We start from the raw sequence: 18,848 nt of genomic DNA, 5'->3' as shown, positions 1-18,848 counted from the left end.
CCCTGGCAGGATCACACAAGGTCTGTCCCTGCTGATTTAGCCGTTTCTCCTTACCGTTTCTTGCCAAGTGGCATCCAATCACCTGGTGCCAGACACAAGGGGAAGAAAGTCTCCATCAGATCAGACAGGAGGCCACACTCACCTCTGGTACACACACACACACACACACACACACACACACACACACACACACCCAAGAGGAGGCTGGGAGTAAGGGTCCTTCCCTCTAGCCTTGCATAGGGCCAAAAGACCCGGAACTCCTGAGTGGAGGCAGCTCTTCCACCTACAAGGTCTGCCTTCCTTCCCCAGCCCAGGTCCACAAAAAACCCTTCTGGAACGTTCCCCAATGCCCTGGGATGTACACAGGATTTGTTTCCCACCACACTGCATGCCACTGGCTATCAGCAGCATGTGTGAGGACCCCACCCCTCACGCCCTGGCCACTCTCCACCTGCTGTGGCCGCCTCACTAAGATTTCCCCTCTTCTATCAGCATCCCCCAGGGTGGTCTCCTCCCCTGTGCCCCCTGGCCCATGTGCCTGGCCTCCATGTATGTGGCATCCAGCCATAGTCTTGTGCCACCGCACCCTCCAGAACCCACTCATGCTGGAGCACAATCAGTGGTTACAGCCTGTCCCGGTCCATCTGGTGTTGCCATCACAACACAAGAAAATTGGGCACAACTGCAAGATGTCTCAACATCTCTTCTCATTGTTTTTTTTTTTTTTTCCTTAAAATGTATTCATTTGTTTTGGAATTTCAAAAAGAAAGTGACCCAGAGAGAGCTCTTCCATCCACTGATTCACTCCCCACATGGCCATCACGGCCAGCACTAGGCCAGGCTTCTGAAGCCAGTAGCTCCATCCAGGTCTCCCATATGGGTGTTGTGCCCATTCTCCACTGCTTTTCCCAGGCTCTTAGCAAGAAGCTGGATCAGAAGCAGAGCAGCAAGGGCACGAACCACAGGCACACTTCTAACAACCCACTTCTGCAAGTATCCCTCTAGACGGTGAAGCCCTTATAATCTGGACAACCTTCCATGAGGCTCCCAGCTCTTAAACGTTCCAGAACTGCTCGAAATTGCCACCTGGGGACCAACCCTCTAACTAATTAACCTCTTAGGGAACAAGCAGCCCTTGGACGGACACATGGGAATGGTGGGTGGATGGATGGGCAGACCGTCTCCTCCCTGAAGGCCCCTCCCCACACCACTTTGCTGGAGGCCCCACCGGGACAGTGCTGGAAATGTATAAAGTAAGAGGGGAGATGGGGTCCCCAGACAGTGACACCTTCAGACACCTGCCTGGGGTCTGGGATCAGATGACCTGCCGTGGAACTGGCCTCAATGGCCGTCTTCCCACCAGACTGAAAGGGACCTCCTTTGGTGAGGTTCTAACCAGTCCACTTAGTGCCGCTCTGCCTGACATAGCAGGTGCACAGGATGAGTTGGCCAAGCCAGGAGACCTCAAGGGAGTTTTCCCGGGGCCCTCCTCTGGGCCCCTCGCATGAGGAGGGAGGCAGCTCTGGCCTTGACCTTGACCTGGTTATTCCAGGTCTGTATTGGTCTCACACCCCCTCAAGCCATGGACGGAGGGCAACCTATAATTTTGATAATCATCTCGCTCCAGCCACTTCATAAGAAGGCTTTGAGGGCCTGAGGAAGGTCATACAGCCTCTGCCAACGAATGATGAGTTCACAACAAGGATGGGGCTGCCCCTGGGCTGGCACCATACCTGCAACCTTTGCCACCTGTTCCTCCCTTGGGCATCATGAGCTGGTCTGCTTCCGGGACCACGGTCATTTTTGCAAGGTGGTCGAGGCTGAGATGGAGCCCAGCCAAGGCAGCTCATTTGCAGGCTTCTAGCCTGGGGAGTCCAGAAGCTCCCTGAGGTTAAATAGGGCCTGGGTTGGTGCAGCAAATTAAAATCAAGCCTCTGCCTATAATGCTACCTGCATCCCATATGGGCATCAGTTAGAGTCCCAGAAGCTCTACTTCTGAGCCAGCTCCCTGCTTGCGGCCTGAGAAAGCAGCAGAGGATGGTCCAGGTGCTTGGACCCCTGCACCCATGCAGGAGACCCAGAAGAAGCTACTGGTTCCTGGCTCTGGACCTGCTCAGCTTCCGTCATTGCAATTATTTGGAGAGTAAACCATCAGCTCGCTCTCTCTCTGCCTACCTCTTCTCCTTTCTATACAGCTTTGCATTTAAAAAAAAAAAATCCGATAATAAATAGCCAAAGCCACCAACGTGTCCCTGGGTCATCAAGCCCCAGGAAATCTACTATCGCTTCCCAGACCTCCCTTCCAAACTGTCACCTCCCTTCCAAACTGAGGTCAGCAGAGCAGAGTTCCCCCAGAGGGGGATGAACACCCCACGCAAGGCCTGAGGGAGCTGCCCAGCCCTGGCTCTCTTTCCCCTTATCAGATGCCACACACAGCCTGCTGATATCCTCATCTTGGTTATCTCCGCCTCTGTGACTATGAGCCATGAACTTCTGCGGTTTGGAAGTTACTCAGCCGCAGGTGTTTTGTTAGACCAGCCAGAACCAGACGGGCAATGAACTCGAGCTGGGACTCCACAGTCAAGGAGCTCGGCAAAGGAACACGGAGAGACAGAATCCCATGGCGCCTCCAACCCTCTCCACAGCCCCCGGTGCCCAAGCCACCACTGTTGAGCTCAGAAACGCGGCCATCATCACAGCCAACACTGGGCAGGGACCCAGAGGTGGAGCAAGTTCCAGGGGACAGTGGGGGCGGGGCAGACTCCCCAGTCTTGGACACGGCCTCACCCTGAAGTGGGAAGCCACACGAAGGACTGACAGAAAGCAGATGCACAGGGAGGGGGGCAGTCAGGGGGAGTCATGGAGACATCAGATAGCTTGTTTTATCTGTTGCTTTTTGAAAGACAACGGCGGGGCACATTTGCAAGGAGACATCTGGACATAGCCAGATACACCTCAGAGGGACTGAAGGGGCAGAGGTGGTTAAAGAAAGGAAGGTGGGGCAGCGTTCTGACACAGTGGTTAAAGCCACCACCTGTAACACCAGCATTCCACATAGGTGTCGGTTCAAGTCCAAGCTGCTTCACTTCCCATCCAGCTCCCTGCTTGTGGCCTGAGAAAGCAGTCGAGGACAGCCCAAAGCCTTGGGATCCTACACCTACCATAGGAGACCTGGAAGAGGCTCCTGGCTCCTGGTTTCGGACAGGCTCAGCTCCGGCCGTTGTGGCCACTTAGAGAGAGAATATTCAGATGAAAGATCTTTCTCTGTCTCTCCTCCACTCTTTATATCTAACTTTGTGATAAATTAAAAAAAAAAACACATAAGTCTTTAAAATAAATAAATACTTTTAAAAGTATGAAGCTTCAGTTCAGAAACATAAAAGTTCCAGAGGTGGGCCCAGCGTGATAGCGTAGTGGTTAAAGTCCTCACCTTGCATGCGCCGGGATCCCATATGGTCGCCGGTTCTAATCCCGGCGGCCCCACTTCCCATCCAGCTCCCTGCTTGTGGCCTGGGAAAGCAGTCAAGGACGGCCCAAAGCCTTGGGACCCTGTACCCGTGTGGGAGACCTAGAAGAGCTCCTGACTCCTGGCTTCAGATTGGCTCAGCTCCAACCGTTGCGCTTGAGGAGTGAATCATCGGACAAAAGATCTTCTCTCTGTCTCATCTCCTCTGCATATCTGCCTTTCCAGTTAAAAAATAAAAAGTTCCAGACATTTGCATGACAATAATATACACGCGGAGTGTTTCTGAAACATTTATGAAAAAATGCATATTATAAGTAAAAAAACGTATGCACAGATTTCCCCTTTTTCTTGGGCCTAAAATGAACTTATCTTTTAATTTCCATTTGCCCATAAAGTTTCTAAAGTACTCTTATATTTACTGCCCTGAACTATACACTAAAAATAGTTAACGGGGGGTTAGCATTGGGGCACAGCAGGTTAACCAGCTGTCCGCCAAGGCCAGCATCCCACATCAGAGTACCACTTCAAGTTCCAGCTGTTCCACTTCCAATTCAGCTCCCTGCTACTGTGCTGGGAAAGCTGGGGAAGACGGCCCAAGTACTTGGGCCCCTGCACCCACAAAGGTGACCCAGAGGGAGTTTGAGGTTTCTGGCCCAGCACTGACTGTGTGTGTGTAACTCTGCCTTTCAGGTAAAATAATAATTAAATAAAAACAACAACTAGAGTTAGGGGCTTGGTCTTAAAGGGAAGGCAATGCCACCCCACACCAGAGACCTTGGCTTCCAAGCCAGCTGAGCCTCTGACTCCAGCTGCCTGCCAAGGGGCATCCTGGGAGGCAGCAGGTGGCTCAACTAGTTGGGTCGTGGCTACTCAAGGGGAGACCTAGGCTGGGATTCCAGTTCCCGGCTCCTGACTTTGGTCTGCTGCTCCAACCCTGGCTGTTGTGGGCATTTTAAGGGAGTGAATCACTGGTTAGAAGACAGCTCTTAAGAAAGACATACACAGTCCAATGATTAAAATGGTACAAATGGGGCCTGGCGCGGTGGCGCAAGTGGTTAAAAGTCCTCACCTTACACGCCCGGGATCCCATATGGGCGCCGGTTCTAATCCCGGCAGCCCCGCTTCCCTTCCAGCTCCCTGTCTGTGGCCCGGGAAAGCAGTCGAGGATGGCCCAAGGCTTTGGGAACCTGCACCCGTGTGGGAGACCCGGAAGAGGCTCCTGGCTTTGGACCGGCATAGTATTGGCCGTTGCGCTCACTTGGGGAGTGAATCATTGGACGGAAGATCTTCCTCTCTGTCTCTCCTCTCTGTATATCCGCCTTTCCAATGAAAAAATAATAAAAATAAATCTTTAAAATGGTACAAATGGGAGCCAGGGCTGTGGTGCAGCCGGTTAAAGAGCCACTTGTGACGCTGGCATCAGAGTGCTGGTGTTGAGTCCTGTTTTCCCTGCTGCTGAGCCAGCTCCCTGTAAACACACCCGCCAAGGCAGCGATCAACCGCCCAGGTACCAGGGTCTCTGCCACCTTGTGAGAGATCAGGACTGAGTTCCCATCTCCCGACTCCAGCCTGGCCCAGCTTTGGTTGTTGCAGCCATTTGGAGAGTAAACCAAGACTCTAGCCACTAGGTCATCGCACCGGGCCGGCTGTTCCACTTCTGATCCAGCTTCCTGCTTCCTGATAAAGCAATGGGGGATGGCTCTGGCTTTTGGGTTTTGGGGCCCTGCACTGCACATGGGAGACCTGGAAGCAGCTCCTATCTCCTCCACTTTGGACTGGCCCAGCCCGGGATGTTACACTCATTTCAGGAGTCTCTCCCTCTCTAACTCTGACTTTCAAGTATAATATATATTTTGGGTCCAGCATGGTAGCCTAGTGGCTAAACTCCTCGCCTTGAACGTATTGAGATCCCATATGAGCGCCAGTTCTAATCCCGGTGGCCCCACTTCCCATCCTGCTCCTTGCTTGTGGCCTGGGAAAGCAGTCAAAGACGGCCCAAAGCTTTGGGAACCTGCACCCACTTGGGAGACCGAGAAGAAGCTCCTGCCTCCTGGCTTTGGATCAGCTCAGCTCCAGCTGTTGCGGTCACTGGGGGAGTGAATCATCAGATGGAAGATCTTCCTCTCTGTATATCTGCCTTTCCAATAAAAATAGATAAATCTTTAAAATAAATCAATAAATAAATCTTTCAGAAATGTCAACTGACCAGTCTTAAACATGACAATAACAAACTCATTGCCTGCTACAAGGACAACACTTAATGAAAACAACAACACTTTTCCAAAGAGAAAAAAAAGAAAAAAGAAAGAATAAAAAAGAAAAAAAACCCTGACAGAGAGCAACAGTAGTTACATTTCAGCCAGAGACCAGGTTCATTATTAATCTAACGCTCATCCTCTCCACCCCAGCTCTGACCCAGCCAGAGCACGGAGCCATTGCCCCGCAACCTCAGCAGGTGGCCAGGAGACCCATTCAGCGTCTGTGACCCCAAACCACAGCGGGGAAGTGGCAGTCCGGGGCCTGTCGCTGCTCTGACGTCTTCCCCAGCTAGGTTCCAGCCCACAGCTCACAGCTCACCTGCACCAGCACAGCGAAGGCAGCCAATACTCTCTCTCACACACACATACAGACACACACACACACACACACAAACACACACACACACACGAGGGCAGCCGTATCTCTCTCTCACACACACTTTTGAGTATGCAGGGGAGGTGGCTCCCACAGCCAGAAGCAACAGATGAGTCAGTCTGAGAGTCCCAGGCGCAGCGGGTTCCCCACGAGTCCCTCAGGCCCACACAGTCCTGGCTCCTCTAGTGAAACATTCCACAATGCTTCCTTCTGTTCCTACAAAACAACCCGGCCTTCCTGAGCTGGACAACCCTCGTGCAAATCGGAACCAGCCAGCTCCATTCTCTATCCCATGGTCGTGCCTGCAGGGCCAACCTGAAAGTTGTGGTATGTGGTGTGGTGTGGTGTGGTATGGTGTGGTATGGTATGGTATGTGGTGTGGTGTGGTGTGGTGTGGTGTAGTGTGGTGTGGTGTGGTATGGTGTGGTATGGTATGGTATGTGGTGTGGTGTGGTGTGGTATGGTGTGGTGTGGTGTGGTATGGTGTGGTATGGTATGGTATGTGGTGTGGTGTGGTGTGGTGTGGTGTGGTGTGGTGTGGTATGGTATGTGGTGTGGTATGGTATGTGGTGTGGTATGGTGTGGTGTGGTGTGGTGTGGTATGGGGTGGTATGGTGTGGTGTGGTGTGATGTGGTGTGGTATGGTGTGGTGTGGTATGGTGTGGTGTGGTGTGGTGTGGTGTGGTATGTGGTGTGGTATGGTATGTGGTGTGGTGTGGTGTGGTGTGGTGTGGTATGGTGTGGTGTGGTGTGGTGTGGTGTGGTGTGGTGTGGTGTGGTATGGTATGTGGTGTGGTATGGTATGTGGTGTGGTGTGGTGTGGTGTGGTGTGGTATGGTGTGGTGTGGTGTGGTGTGGTGTGGTGTGGTATGGTATGTGGTGTGGTATGGTATGTGGTGTGGTATGGTGTGTGGTGTGGTATGGTGTGTGGTGTGGTGTGGTGTGGTGTGGTGTGGTGTGGTGTGGTGTGGTGTGGGTTGTGTGTGTGTGTGTGTGTGTGTGTGTGTGTGTGTGTGACCTCCCGCCGCCCCATGGCTTACTCATTCAAACCACTTGCTGCTCCAGTCAGTCACCCCGGGGGTGGGGGGACAACAAAGCCATGACTGTTCGGCGCCAACCCATCAGCTGGATCCAAGAGGGCCAATTAGCTGCTCAGCAAAGATGTGTCAACAGTCGGAACAGTCACACACGGCATCTGAGGGCCACATCTCAGCACCCGGCACCTGCCAGAGGGCAGAGCGGACCCACAGGCTCGGACCTCAAACACCCAGGGAGGGGATTAGCAGGAGATGGGCATGGTCAGTAACTGACCTGCGTGCCCTCTCAGCCTCAGCCCCAGCAGCTGTGGTAAACTGAGGCAGCCTGACCATGCCAGAACTCAGAGGGACCTTGAAACTATTATGCCTAGGGAAAGATAAGCCAGACACCCTGTAGGGTCCCACTTAACACAAAAGATCTAGAACTGTTACAATCCCCAGAGATGGAAAGATGGTGGCTGCCGTGGGTGAGGGGGAGTGGAAGTGGGGGAGTTAGGGGGTTTTTGTCCTGGAAGAAGAAACAGTTCTCGGGGGCCCTGGGACAACGTCCCGTCCCCCTCCATCCAATGTCAGCGTACCTAGGTTCAGGTCCCAGCTCTGTTCCTTCTTCCAACTTCCTGCCCCTGTTAGGTGCCCCCCAGAAGCAGCAGGTAATGATGGCTCAAGAACACACCACAGGGGCCCGGCGCGATAGTGTAGTGGCTAAAGTCCACGCCTTGCATACACCTGGGATCCCATATGGCCACCGGTTCTAATCCCGGCAGCCCCGCTTCCCATCCAGCTCCCTGCTTGTGGCCTGGGAAAGCAGTTGTCAAGGATGGCCCAAAGCCTTGGGACCCTGCATCCACTTGAGAGACCAGGAAGAGGCCTCTGGCTCCTGGCTTAGCCCTGGCTGTTGTCTGCAAAGTGAACCAGTAGATGGAAGAGTTCTCTCTGTCTCTAACTCTGCCTTTCAAATAAAATAAATGCATCTTCTTTTTAAGATTTATTTTTATTTTTATTGAGAAGTCAGATATACAGAGAGAAGGAGAGACAGAGAAAGAAATCTTCCATCCGACAATTCACTCCCCAAGTGGCCACAGCAGCCGGAGCTGAGCTGATCCAAAGCCAGGCGCCAGGAGCTCCCTCCAGGTCTCCCATGTGGGTGCAGGGTCTCAAGGCTTTGGGCCGTCCCTGACTGCTTTCCCAGGCCACAAGCAGGGAGTTGGATGAGAAGCGGGGCTGCCAGGATTAGAACCAGCACCCATATGGCATCCCGGCATGTTCAGGCAAGGACTTTGGCTGCTAGGCTACCACTCCAGGCCCAAATGAATGTTTTAAAAGATGGAGGAGGAGGTCACAGAGGGCAGAGGTGGGTACGTTCCAAAACTTGCACTGTGACTGTACCACCACACCCCACCCTGAGCCTGGACTGCACCCCCCCCCCCCAGGCTTCCTGATCTCACTCCACTCTTGCCCATCACCCTGTCAGCTCCTAGACAGCACAGTTCAGTGCGAGCCCGCCCACTCCTCACCCACGTCCCACGTGGGCAGCCCTCATGGCCGACAGGGTGACTTCCACTGCCTCCCCACAACCTGGTTTTCCACATTGTTCCTTTTTTAGGCCAGCCAGCTCTGCAGCCATCCACCGTAAACAGCCCCGAGAGAGACAGATGGCCAAGCCAGCGGCACAGGATCCCTTGACAGCCGCACGTCAGAGCAGGCCAGGGAGCTTAAAGGCTCCTGGGGCTCAATCAACTAGCAATGTGTTGGCTTGGTGCTTTGTTTGTTTTAAGATACATTTAATTGTAAGGCAGAATTCCAGTAAGAAGGGAAGGCAGAGATCTTCCCTGCACTGGTTTACTCCCCAAATAGCCACACTAGCCAGTGCTGGCCTGAGCCAGCAGCCAGGTCTCCCATGGGAGTGCAGGGGCCGTCCTCCACTGCTTTCTCAGGCACCATTAGCAGGGAGCTGGATGGGAAGTAGAACAGCAGGGACTTGAACTGGCATCCATATGGGATGCTGGCACTGCAGGCAGCAGCCTTAACAGCTATGCCACATAGCTGTTACAGGAATTTGAAAACCCAACAGGATCCAAACCCACAGATGGTGTAACAGCAGGAGTGGACGCTAATGAAACCCACAGACTCTGGGGGATGATGCCGCGTCACTGCGGGTTCATCCACAGCAACACACAAGCCGCGGCTTGGGGTGCAGCAGAAATCTCTACATCTTCAATTCCAGTTTTGTTGTGAACCTGAAAGTGTTCTAAAACACTCTCCTGGGGCCAGCACTGCGCTCCAGTGGGTTGAGCAGTGCCAGCATTCCATATGAGGGTCGGTTTAAGTCCCATCCGCTCCACCTCCAATCCAGCTCCAAGCTTAAGGCACCTGAGAAAAGCAGTGAAAGATGGCTCCAAGCACCCAGGCCTCTGCACCCACATGGGAAACTTGGATATAGAGTTCCTGGCTTCAGCCTCGCTTGGTCCTTGCTCTTGCGGTCATTTGTGCAGGCAAAAAGATGTCTCTCTGTTAACCATGCCTTTCAAATAAATAAGCAGATTTTTAAAAGTCCTAAAAAGGACCCAGTACTGGAGTCTCACAGCTAAAGTCCTCGCCTTAAACGCACGGGGATCCCATAGGGTCGCTGGTTCTAATCCTAGCGACCCTGCTTCCCATCCAGCTCCCTGCGTGTGGCCTGGGAAAGCAGTCGAGAACGGCCCAAAGCCTTGGGATCCTGCACCCACGTGGGAGACCCAGAACAGCTCCTGACTCCTGGTTTTGGATCGGCGCAGCACTGGCCATTGCAGTTACTTGGGGAGTGAAACCTCGAACAGAAGATCTTCCTCTCTATCTCTCCTCCTCTCTATATATATCTGTTTTTTCAATAAAAATAAATCCTTTAAAAAGTTCTAAAAAAAACTTGGGGAAGGCACTTGGCCTAGTAGCTAAAACATCACCTGGAATGCCAGCCTTCCCTAGCAAAGTCCAGCTGTGAGTTTCTAGCTGTATTCCCAATTCCAACTTTCCTGCTATCGCTCCCCCTGGGAGGCAGCATGTGACAGATGAAGTACTTAAGACCCACGTGGGAGACCTGGATGAAACTCTTGGCTTCCAGCACTGGCCTGACCCAGCTCTGGCTTCTGAGGAACTCTCTCAATATCTCTCTGCTTCTTAAAGTTAAAAAAAAAAAAATCGAGGACAGCCCAAAGCCTTGGGATCCTGCACCTGCTTGGAGGACCCAGAAGAATTTCCTGGATCCTGGCTTTGGATCAGCTCTGCTCCGGCAGTTGCGCTCACTTGGGGAGTAAATCATTAGAGGAAAGATCTTCCTCTCTGTCTCTCCTCTTCTCTGTAAAGCTGACTTTGCAACAAAATAAATAAATATGTCTTTTTAAAAAAAATTTGCCAGCCAGCCAGCAAACAAGCTCCAGTCTCTGCAGCCTGCAGGTCTACATGCAAACCCCTCATTTTCTCCTTCATTAATTACCATCTCCCGCACCCCAGCGCCAAAGGCCAGTTCAAGCCGGCTTGCCCAGCTGACAGCTCTGGCCGGACCAGGCTGGTGCCCAGTGCAGCCGCAGGGCAACCCTCCAGACCCTGAAGTGCCTGCAGAACAGGCTTCTGAATCCTACAACCTTCCGCCCCCGACTAGAGACCTGGGAAACCTACAGCCAGCTGCTCCCCATCCCCCAAGCCCCACCCAGCCCAGGGCCAGGGGCTTAGGAACAAGCAGCCAGGCTAGGCAAGCAGATCCCAGCCCCACGGTGAGGGCCAACCCAAGCAGCGACATGAGCACCTGGAAGTCCTTAAACCAGTCAGGACTGAGGGCCAGGAGCCAACACCAGGCCCGTCAGTTCAACAGGATTCTGACCAATCAGCTGCATGCAACTCCATCAGGAAAAGCAGGAGGAAAAAAAAAAAATCAGCGAAGCAGGAAAACAGGACTGGTCAACAGGGAGAGGACTCCAAGAGACTGGCATGGCCTCACACCAACCCTGGAGCCAGACATGCGCTGTTTATCCCAGGCACGGGTCTGATCTCAGAGCCATCCATCACAGTCTGTGGGTGCTCCTCTATGGAAAGGCAAGGACTGGGAAGCTGGGACAGGGGGGAGCGGTTCAGACACATGGAGGAGCCTAACGTGGGTGACACAAACCACGGGGTGCGTCTTCCAGCCCAGCCAGCAAGCTCAGGAACGGGTGTGGCTCGGCTCCAGCATGGACAGAATTATCCCATTGATTTCTCTTTGACGGCCCACTGAGTCACGGCTGCCTGTCACTTCACTTCCTTCCCAGCGCCTACCTGCACCTGCTCCAACTTGCCAGCCAGTGAGCCTGGCACTTGCGCAGCCTGGGAACGACTGGCAGCAGCAAACATCTGGGGTTCACCAAACGCTGTCACACAACCCCTGGAGGACAAGGAACGGCGGCCAGTGGGGGGCGGAGGGGGGAGGTGCCCAAGTTGCACGTGAACGCATCAGTCCTGGCTGAAGGCATCCCATTAGGGCAGTACAGAACCAACCTCAGCTTTGTAGCATTGTACTCTCCCCACCACCATGTGGCAAGATCACAGAACAAGGAGGTGTCGGGCCTCGCCCAACCCCTGGTGTGTGTGTGTGTGTGTGTGTGTGTGTCCCATCGGTGTCCCAACAAGTCACTAGTTTGTATAGCACACCCGATCTAACCCCTTCTGGAACACCTAGGACTTCCCATTTGGCAAAAAAAAAAAGCAAAAATGGGGCTCTAGAGTTAGCTCAGACACAGGGTCAGCAAGAAGCCACAGAAAGGCATCTGCCCCTTGCCATTCCCCTCTCTACCACTCCTCCCTGTGTGTGCCCCTGACCCCACCACCCACCATCCCGTTCACAGCTTAGGGCACCAAGCACACCCCTCCCCTCCTCCTCCACCTGGGCAAGTGTGCCCAGTCCAGCTGATGTGGTGCATGGTCACTCACTCACCTGGGTCTCCATGGAAAGTGCTATCTCCGTCGCTGGGCCAAATCTGGCCGGTCTTGCGGACGCCCACGATGGTGGCTTCGGCCACCACCACCTGGCACTGCCGGTGCCGCTTGTGGCACTGCGGCGTGGGCGGGCTGCTGCTGTCGAAGGACTGCTGCGAGTTTTGCGAGGGCGAGCGGCTCTTGTCCCGGAACGGGCGGTAGGTGGTGGGGCTCGGGGACACGCGGCTGGACTGGCCGGAGGAGAAGTCCTCCTCGCTGGACGTGAGGTTTTCGTTGGAGCTGCAGTCGGGCGTGTAGCCGCCCCCGCTGTCCTCGAAGCTCCGCGGGGAGTAGGACCTCCTGGGCCAGGTGAGGCGCTTCTCCTGCTCCGACGTGCTCTGGCTCCGCAGCAGCAGCAGCGGCGGTGGCGGCTGCCCCTTGCCCTCGCTGCCCTCCACCATCATGCCCCCGACGTAGACGCTCTGGTACGGCTGGTACTCCAGGGGTGGCCACGGGGGCCTGCCGCCGCTGCTGCCGTTGGCTTGGATCAGGTTGTCCTTCAGAAAGCGGGGGTTTAACTCGGCATCCTCGTAGTCCCCGTCCAGCCCGCAGCTGCTCTCGGAGGCGCGTCCCCGGTAGGAAGGTTTGAGTGAGTCCCCCACACCCTGACCCTGACCCTGACCCTGACCCTGACCCTGACCGGCACACTGCTGGGCCTTCTTACGCTCCATCTGCATGGCCTGACTACCCAGCGAACTGATCCGGTCCGAGACCTCCTTGTCGTTGACTTTCACCAGGCCGCGTTCGTGGTGAAATTCGACGTTCACATAGAAGGGTTTCTCACTCTCTCCCTTGCGGATCCTCTCGAAGTTGGACCGGAGCGCCGCCACGCTGGTGGGGGGTCCACGCTCGTCCCGGTCGGTGGCGGTGCTGCTGCTGCTGCTGCTGCTGGTGGTCGTGGTGGTGGAGATGGCGGTGGTCGCGGCGGCCGCCCCTGCTCTGCGCGGCGCCGCGGGCCTGACTTTGCCGCCACCGCCGGGGGAGCCCTCTCCGTCGGGCCGAGCCTCGGGCTCCTCGGCGGTGGCGGCAGCGGTGACCACGGCCGGAGCGGGGTCAGCACCGTCGGCTGCCGGCGGGGGCCGTGGCGCGGGGACGCGAGGCTCGGTGGCCGCGCCGTCGGGGGGCTGCGTGGCACGCCGGAAACCCCAGCGCTGGCGATCGTAGCTTTTCTTTTCCTTGGCCAGCAGCGTCTGCAGGTAGATCATCCGGAAGCGTTCCTGGTTGACCTCCTGCTCCAGGCGTCGGATAGAGGCCTTGCAGCGCTCCAACTCCTGCTCGATGTCGCCCACCGAGCGCAGCTCCATGCGCGGTGGCTCCGAGTCCGGGAACTGCGCCTTCCAAGCCTCGGCGAAGCCCACCGGGTCCACCATGACGCCTCACCTGGCGCCTCAGCGAACGGGCGCGAGCCAAAGGGCTGAGGGGCGAAGGGGAGCCGGAGGTGCCGGGGCAAGGAGGGGGGTGGATCCTGGGGGTGTCAGGTGGGTTCTCGCTTCAGCCGCGCCGTGGCCACCTTGGCAGGCCCGGCCCGGGGCGCACGGCGGCCCCCATGGCCCCGCGCAGCAGCAGCAGCAGCAGCGAACAATGCCCGCCCCTTCCCGGGCGGCAGGTGAGGCGGCCGGCTCGGTTGCCTTCACCCCAACACACACACACACACACACACACACACACACACACACACACCCACACACACGCCGCGGGGAGGGGGCGGGGCGCGCGTGGGAGGAAGAGGAGCTGAGGGGGAAGGGCGCGGGGCTGCGCGCGCCGCTATTGTGTGCGGGGCTCCTGGGCGCGGGGCGGCCGTGCGCCCTGGGCTCGGCACCCCCCGGATGGCCGGCCGCCTCAGCCCAGGGGCGCACGGACGGCCCTGCGCGCTCCCCAGGCCCCTCGCTCCCCGCGCGCCGCCCCGCAGCCCGGCCCGGCCCGGCCCCGCCGCTCCGCTCGGCCCCGCTCGGCCCCGCCGCTCGCTCCGCACTCGGCGCCCCGGCCCCGCACTCGGCGGCGCCGCAGGAAGGGGAGGACCCGGCTGAGGGGGGCGGTGGCCGCGCGGCCGACGGAGCGGGGCGCGCCTCTTAAAGGAGCCGCGCTCTCCTCCTGCCCGGCCGCTGCCTGGCTCGCTCCATCCTCCCGGACACACACACCACACACACACCACACACACACCACACACACACACACACACGCCACACACACACCACACACACACACACACACCACACACACACACACACACACACACACACCACACACACACACACACACACTCCATCCTCCCCGAGACACAGACACACACACACAGCCCTCTCTCTCTCTCTCTCTCTCTCTCTCTCTCTCTCTCTCTCTCTCTCTCTCCTCCTCTGTGCGCTCTGCTGGACCGGCGACTCCCCCACCCCAAGGTCTCACGTGGAAAATGACACTGGGCCTGAGTTCCCTCAGAAATCCCCACAGACCCCTCACCTCCACCCCCGCGTGCTCACTAAGTGTCAAGACCGAGGAGAGGGGACACTCAGAATGCTGGTCCAGGTCACCCAGCAGGGGCAAAGCCGGGGGAGGGAGGCTCACCCAGGCCTGCAGCTCCAGGGTGCAGGGGCGAGGGATGTGACCCTGGCGTGGAGATTCCACTACATCCTACAAAGGAATTTCACTCCCCAAAGTTCACTCCCCAAGTCACAGCAATGGCTGGAGCTGAGCCAATATGAAACCAGGAGCCAAGAGCTTCTTCAGGGTCTCCCACGCCGGTGCAGGGTCTCAAGGCTTTGGGCCATCCTGGACTGCTTTCCCAGGTCACAGGCAGGGAGCTGGATGGGAAAAGGAGCAGCCCATATGGGATCCTGGAGCATGCAAGACTTTAGCCACTAAGCTAAACTGTGCTGGATCCTCCAACAACTTAGAGACTGCGAACCCTCCAAGTAGGAGTGAGGCACAACCAGCCCAAGTCCACAAACAAAACCTCTGGTTCCCCCCCCTCCCACCCCCTGTCCCCACCCCAAACCCCCCAAGTAGAAATTATTCACAGGAAGAATCTTTGAGTCCCCCCAGTGGGGTGGGCGTGTGGGAGGCGCCAGACAGAATTTGGCCCTTGAAGGAGCAAGACAAAATTTTGGCTGCCCTGTCCCACACACTCCCTCTCTCCACCTCAGTTTCCTGAAATGACAAGGAGAGGACTGCGTGGATGGGGGAAGCTCTCAGGGTTTCTGCTGGCCCCTCCCGGCCCACCTTCCAGCGCCCCTTCCCCATCCCAGCCCATGTCCCGCATCCACACCCCCTCTTTGCCCCCCAGGCTGAGGGTTCCCAGCCAGAACCCTGGCTCTCTGCTGCGGAACCCCAGCCGTCCCCTTTGCCCCTCTTTTGGGGCCTCCGTTTTGCCCTCCTCTGCCGAATGTCATGACCACTGTCTGCACTGCACACCGTGGCCTGCGGGGTTCACTCCAAGGTTGCCTGTTGATTGCTCCTTTTAGGGCGCAGCTTCCGCCGCCCGGGCGCTGTGCGGCTCCCTGCCGCCCTCTGCTGGCCACTCTGGCGTGCTGCGGCCGCTTGTCCACTGGGACTCTTCGCACCCAACCCACCTCCTTTGATCCCCTCACCCCCTGCCTGGATTGAGATGGCGCTAGTGCCCTGACTTCAGGACGCGGCCACAAAGCCACTACCCGCAACACCAACATTCCATACGGGCGCCGGTTCTAATCCTGGCTGCTCCACTTCCCATCCAGCTCCCTGTTTGTAGCCCGAGAAAGCAGTAGAGGACGGCCCAAAGCCTTGGGACCCTACACCTGTGTGGGAGACCGGGAAGAAGCTCCTGGCTGCTGGCTTCAGCACCTGGCCCAGCCCTTGCCATTGCAGCCATCTAGGGACTGAACCTTCAGATAGAAGACTCTCTTTCTCTGGCATTTAGTTAATGCCAGCTGTCTTCTGCAAATGACCTGCTCAGGTCACCTGGCGAGTGGGCCAGGCCAGATGAGAGCCCAGGCCACTCTCTGTTCCCTGGCCCCACTTCAGACATTTTTTCACATGAGCTCACTCAGAAATCCTGCTGCTGTCGGGCTAGGTTAGCAGGCTATGTTCTCGGTACAGCGGCCACCTTTCTGTTAGGCGCAAGGACATATCCACATAGTGTCTTTCTCCCCTCCCCGAAAGAACGGTCTCTCTGGCCCCCAAGGTCACTGCTTCCATCTTCCCACTACAGGGCCCTGGGCCTCCCTGGGAGAGCCCTCTTATCTTCCTTCCGTCCTTAGGGAGATGGAGGGAGGCAGCAGAACTGAGGTCCAGACACAATGGCTCGCTCTGTGCGTTCTCATGCAGCTGTGGCCAACCTCTGCAGACACCTGGACCTTAGGTCCGAGTGCCCATGCACGCAGCAGGTGCCCACCTGGTGCTGGCTGAACTCAGATCCAGACGTGTTACGTGGCCTAGTGGGGCACACAGGGAGGGGGCTGTGAGACAGAAAGAGAGGGGGACAGTGGCATTTCTCATTTTTAAAAAAGATTTGTTTATTCTTTATTGGAAAGGCAGATCAGATTTACTGAGAGAAGGAGAGACAGAGAGAAAGATCTTCCATCTGCTAGCTCACCCCCCAGTTGGTTGTAACAGCCAGAACTGGACCCTCTGAAGCCAGGAGCCAGGAGCTTCTTCCAGGTCCCCCACATGGGGTGCAGGGTCCCAAGGCTTTGGGCTGTCCTCCACTGCTTTCCCAGGCCACAGGCAGGGAGCTGGAAGGGAAGAGGAGCTACCGGGATTAGAACCAGCGGCCGTATGAGTTGCTCACATTGCAAGCAGAGCCATCCCATGGAGCCAGTCCCAAGTCTTAGTGTGTGTGTGTGTGTGTGTGTGTGTGTGTGTGTGTTTCTAATGTATTTTTGCTCTACTAATAATCACTTACTAGGTCTTATTCAGTTCAAAATCAAACTTAAAGTAGTCATACTGGACAGCACAGTCAAGTGAAGGGCCATTTATTTGATTTTTCTGAGTAGAAAGTTAGGGGGGAGATGAGGGTAGAAGTGGGAGGGAGGGGCCCGATGTGCAATCAACTGGGTGTGTTTTGAAGATGCCAGATGTTGAGCTTTGGCAGTTGTTACGCCTCTGCAAGGTAACAGATGTCTCCAGGCTCCCCATAGCTGTTCTGATTGTTTAACGTGCACGTCAGTGTTAGGAAGCGAAAGGCGGAGAGCAATCGTCCAACTGCTGGTTCACTTCCCAAATGGCCTCACGAACCAGAGCTGGGCCTGTCTCAAACCAGGAGTCAGGAGGTTCTGTTGGGTCTCCCCTGTGGGTGCAGGGTCCCAAGGACTTGAGCCACTGCTTTTCCAGGTCATAAACAGGGAGCTGGATTGAAAATGCAGTAGTTGGGCCTTGAAGCAGTGCCCATATGGGATGCTGGTGTCAGCTACAGCCATCACACCACCCACCACCCCCAAGGGCCCCAGTGACCTAAAGATTTCCTGTCAACTCCTTCTCCCAGACACCAGAGTTGGATCAGCTCTCAGCCTTAATCCATCAAGTATTAACCCTCAATGTAAGACTTGTGGTGGTGGTGGTGATGGGCGGGGGGGGGGGGGGGGGGGCGCTTTAAACATTTGCCTAAGTGTGGGAGCCCAATCCTGCCCAAGCTGTAACCCTCAGTGGTCACCAGGCAGCCAAGGCCTAGAGCCCAGCCTACCCTGGCCCCACATCCATTACCCTGAGCCTTGTGCCAGCAGACAGCATCATCCAACGGTAACTTTAGAAAGACAGCCACGCTTCCTGCCTTTACACCCACCTGAGGCTGACCCCAAAGTCTGGGTCTCTCCTGGTTCCCTCCTTGCCCTGTCTGCACCCTATCACCACCCACTTTGGTGCCTGGAGGCCAAGAGAACTCCCTTCAGGTCATGCGTGTTCATGTGACGTGCTCCTGCCATCTGTCAACTGTCAGACCCATGGAGCTGGGGGCAAAGAGTAGAAAAACTGGGGCTGTTAGCACAGCTGGTGCTAAGCCCTGTGCATTTGTGCCACCCGGACCCAGCCTGTCCCAGCCTATGGCCTGCTTACCCCTGATCCAGAATCTGGAAGCGGGAGTCTCTGCCAGGACAGCCTGATCAGAGGAGATATGAGCCCTTTCCCTGGAGCCGCTGGCCAAAGGTTGGGATGAGCAAGCGAGGGGGTTGTCTTCTTTCCTTCCAAAGCTGGAGCCTGGGGGACTTCTGGCTCCTTCCTCAGCAGCAGCTCCCTCCCGCACCCCTCAGCCTCCTCCTTCTGCAGAATCAATTATTGATGAGACGTCTGCAGCTGAGCAATGGCAGCAGGCTCTCCCAGGCTGCTGCTTCCAGCATTCTGCAGGGAGCAAGCTGGGCTCATTTCTGACGATATGGCCAGGGAGATGGTCTGGGCTGTGGCTTTCAGCAAACAGGAGCCTGGAGAGCCCCCGTTCAGGCATGGGGTACAGCAAGGAGGGAGCAAGCCCTGGACATTGTTGGCCTCCCTGACCACCCCTCACTGTGCCAGGGGACAGGCCGGCCAACGGCAGCCTCCTGGGACACACTCAGACAGGTGTCCCAGGAGGCCTGTGGCTGAAAGGTGGGGGAGGCAGCCGGGAAGGATGTGTGCTGCCTGCAACGAGGTGATGTGACAGCCACACTTCCCATCTGCTTGTCAACGTCCCTCAGGGGATGGCCTGATGCAGCCTGACATATGGGAGGTGACAATCATGAGGCTACCATGGCAGATGGCAGGAGACCGTAGGAGGCTGGCTGTTTTATCTCAGG

General features: G+C 56.4%; 1 protein-coding gene across 2 annotated transcripts in view; it reads right to left on the bottom strand.

Annotated features, from left to right (window-relative positions):
• BCR (BCR activator of RhoGEF and GTPase) overlaps nt 1–13,825 on the bottom strand; it is a 125,312-nt gene extending 111,487 nt beyond the window's left edge. For both annotated transcript variants that reach the window (XM_041003517.1, XM_041003518.1), the window contains exon 1: nt 12,077–13,825. In XM_041003517.1, coding sequence (XP_040859451.1) covers nt 12,077–13,487 — 1,411 coding nt within the window. In that variant the 5' untranslated portion in view covers nt 13,488–13,825. The remainder of the gene's footprint in view (nt 1–12,076) is intronic.
• Between the last annotated feature and the right edge of the window lie 5,023 nt (nt 13,826–18,848).

Source organism: Ochotona curzoniae, unplaced genomic scaffold, assembly GCF_017591425.1.
Source record: "Ochotona curzoniae isolate NIBS_2020 unplaced genomic scaffold, NIBS_Ocur_1.0 scaffold_274, whole genome shotgun sequence".
NCBI lineage: Eukaryota > Metazoa > Chordata > Mammalia > Lagomorpha > Ochotonidae > Ochotona > Ochotona curzoniae.
Note: the sequence above shows the minus strand (reverse complement) of the source record. Positions and strands in the feature narration are given on the sequence as shown.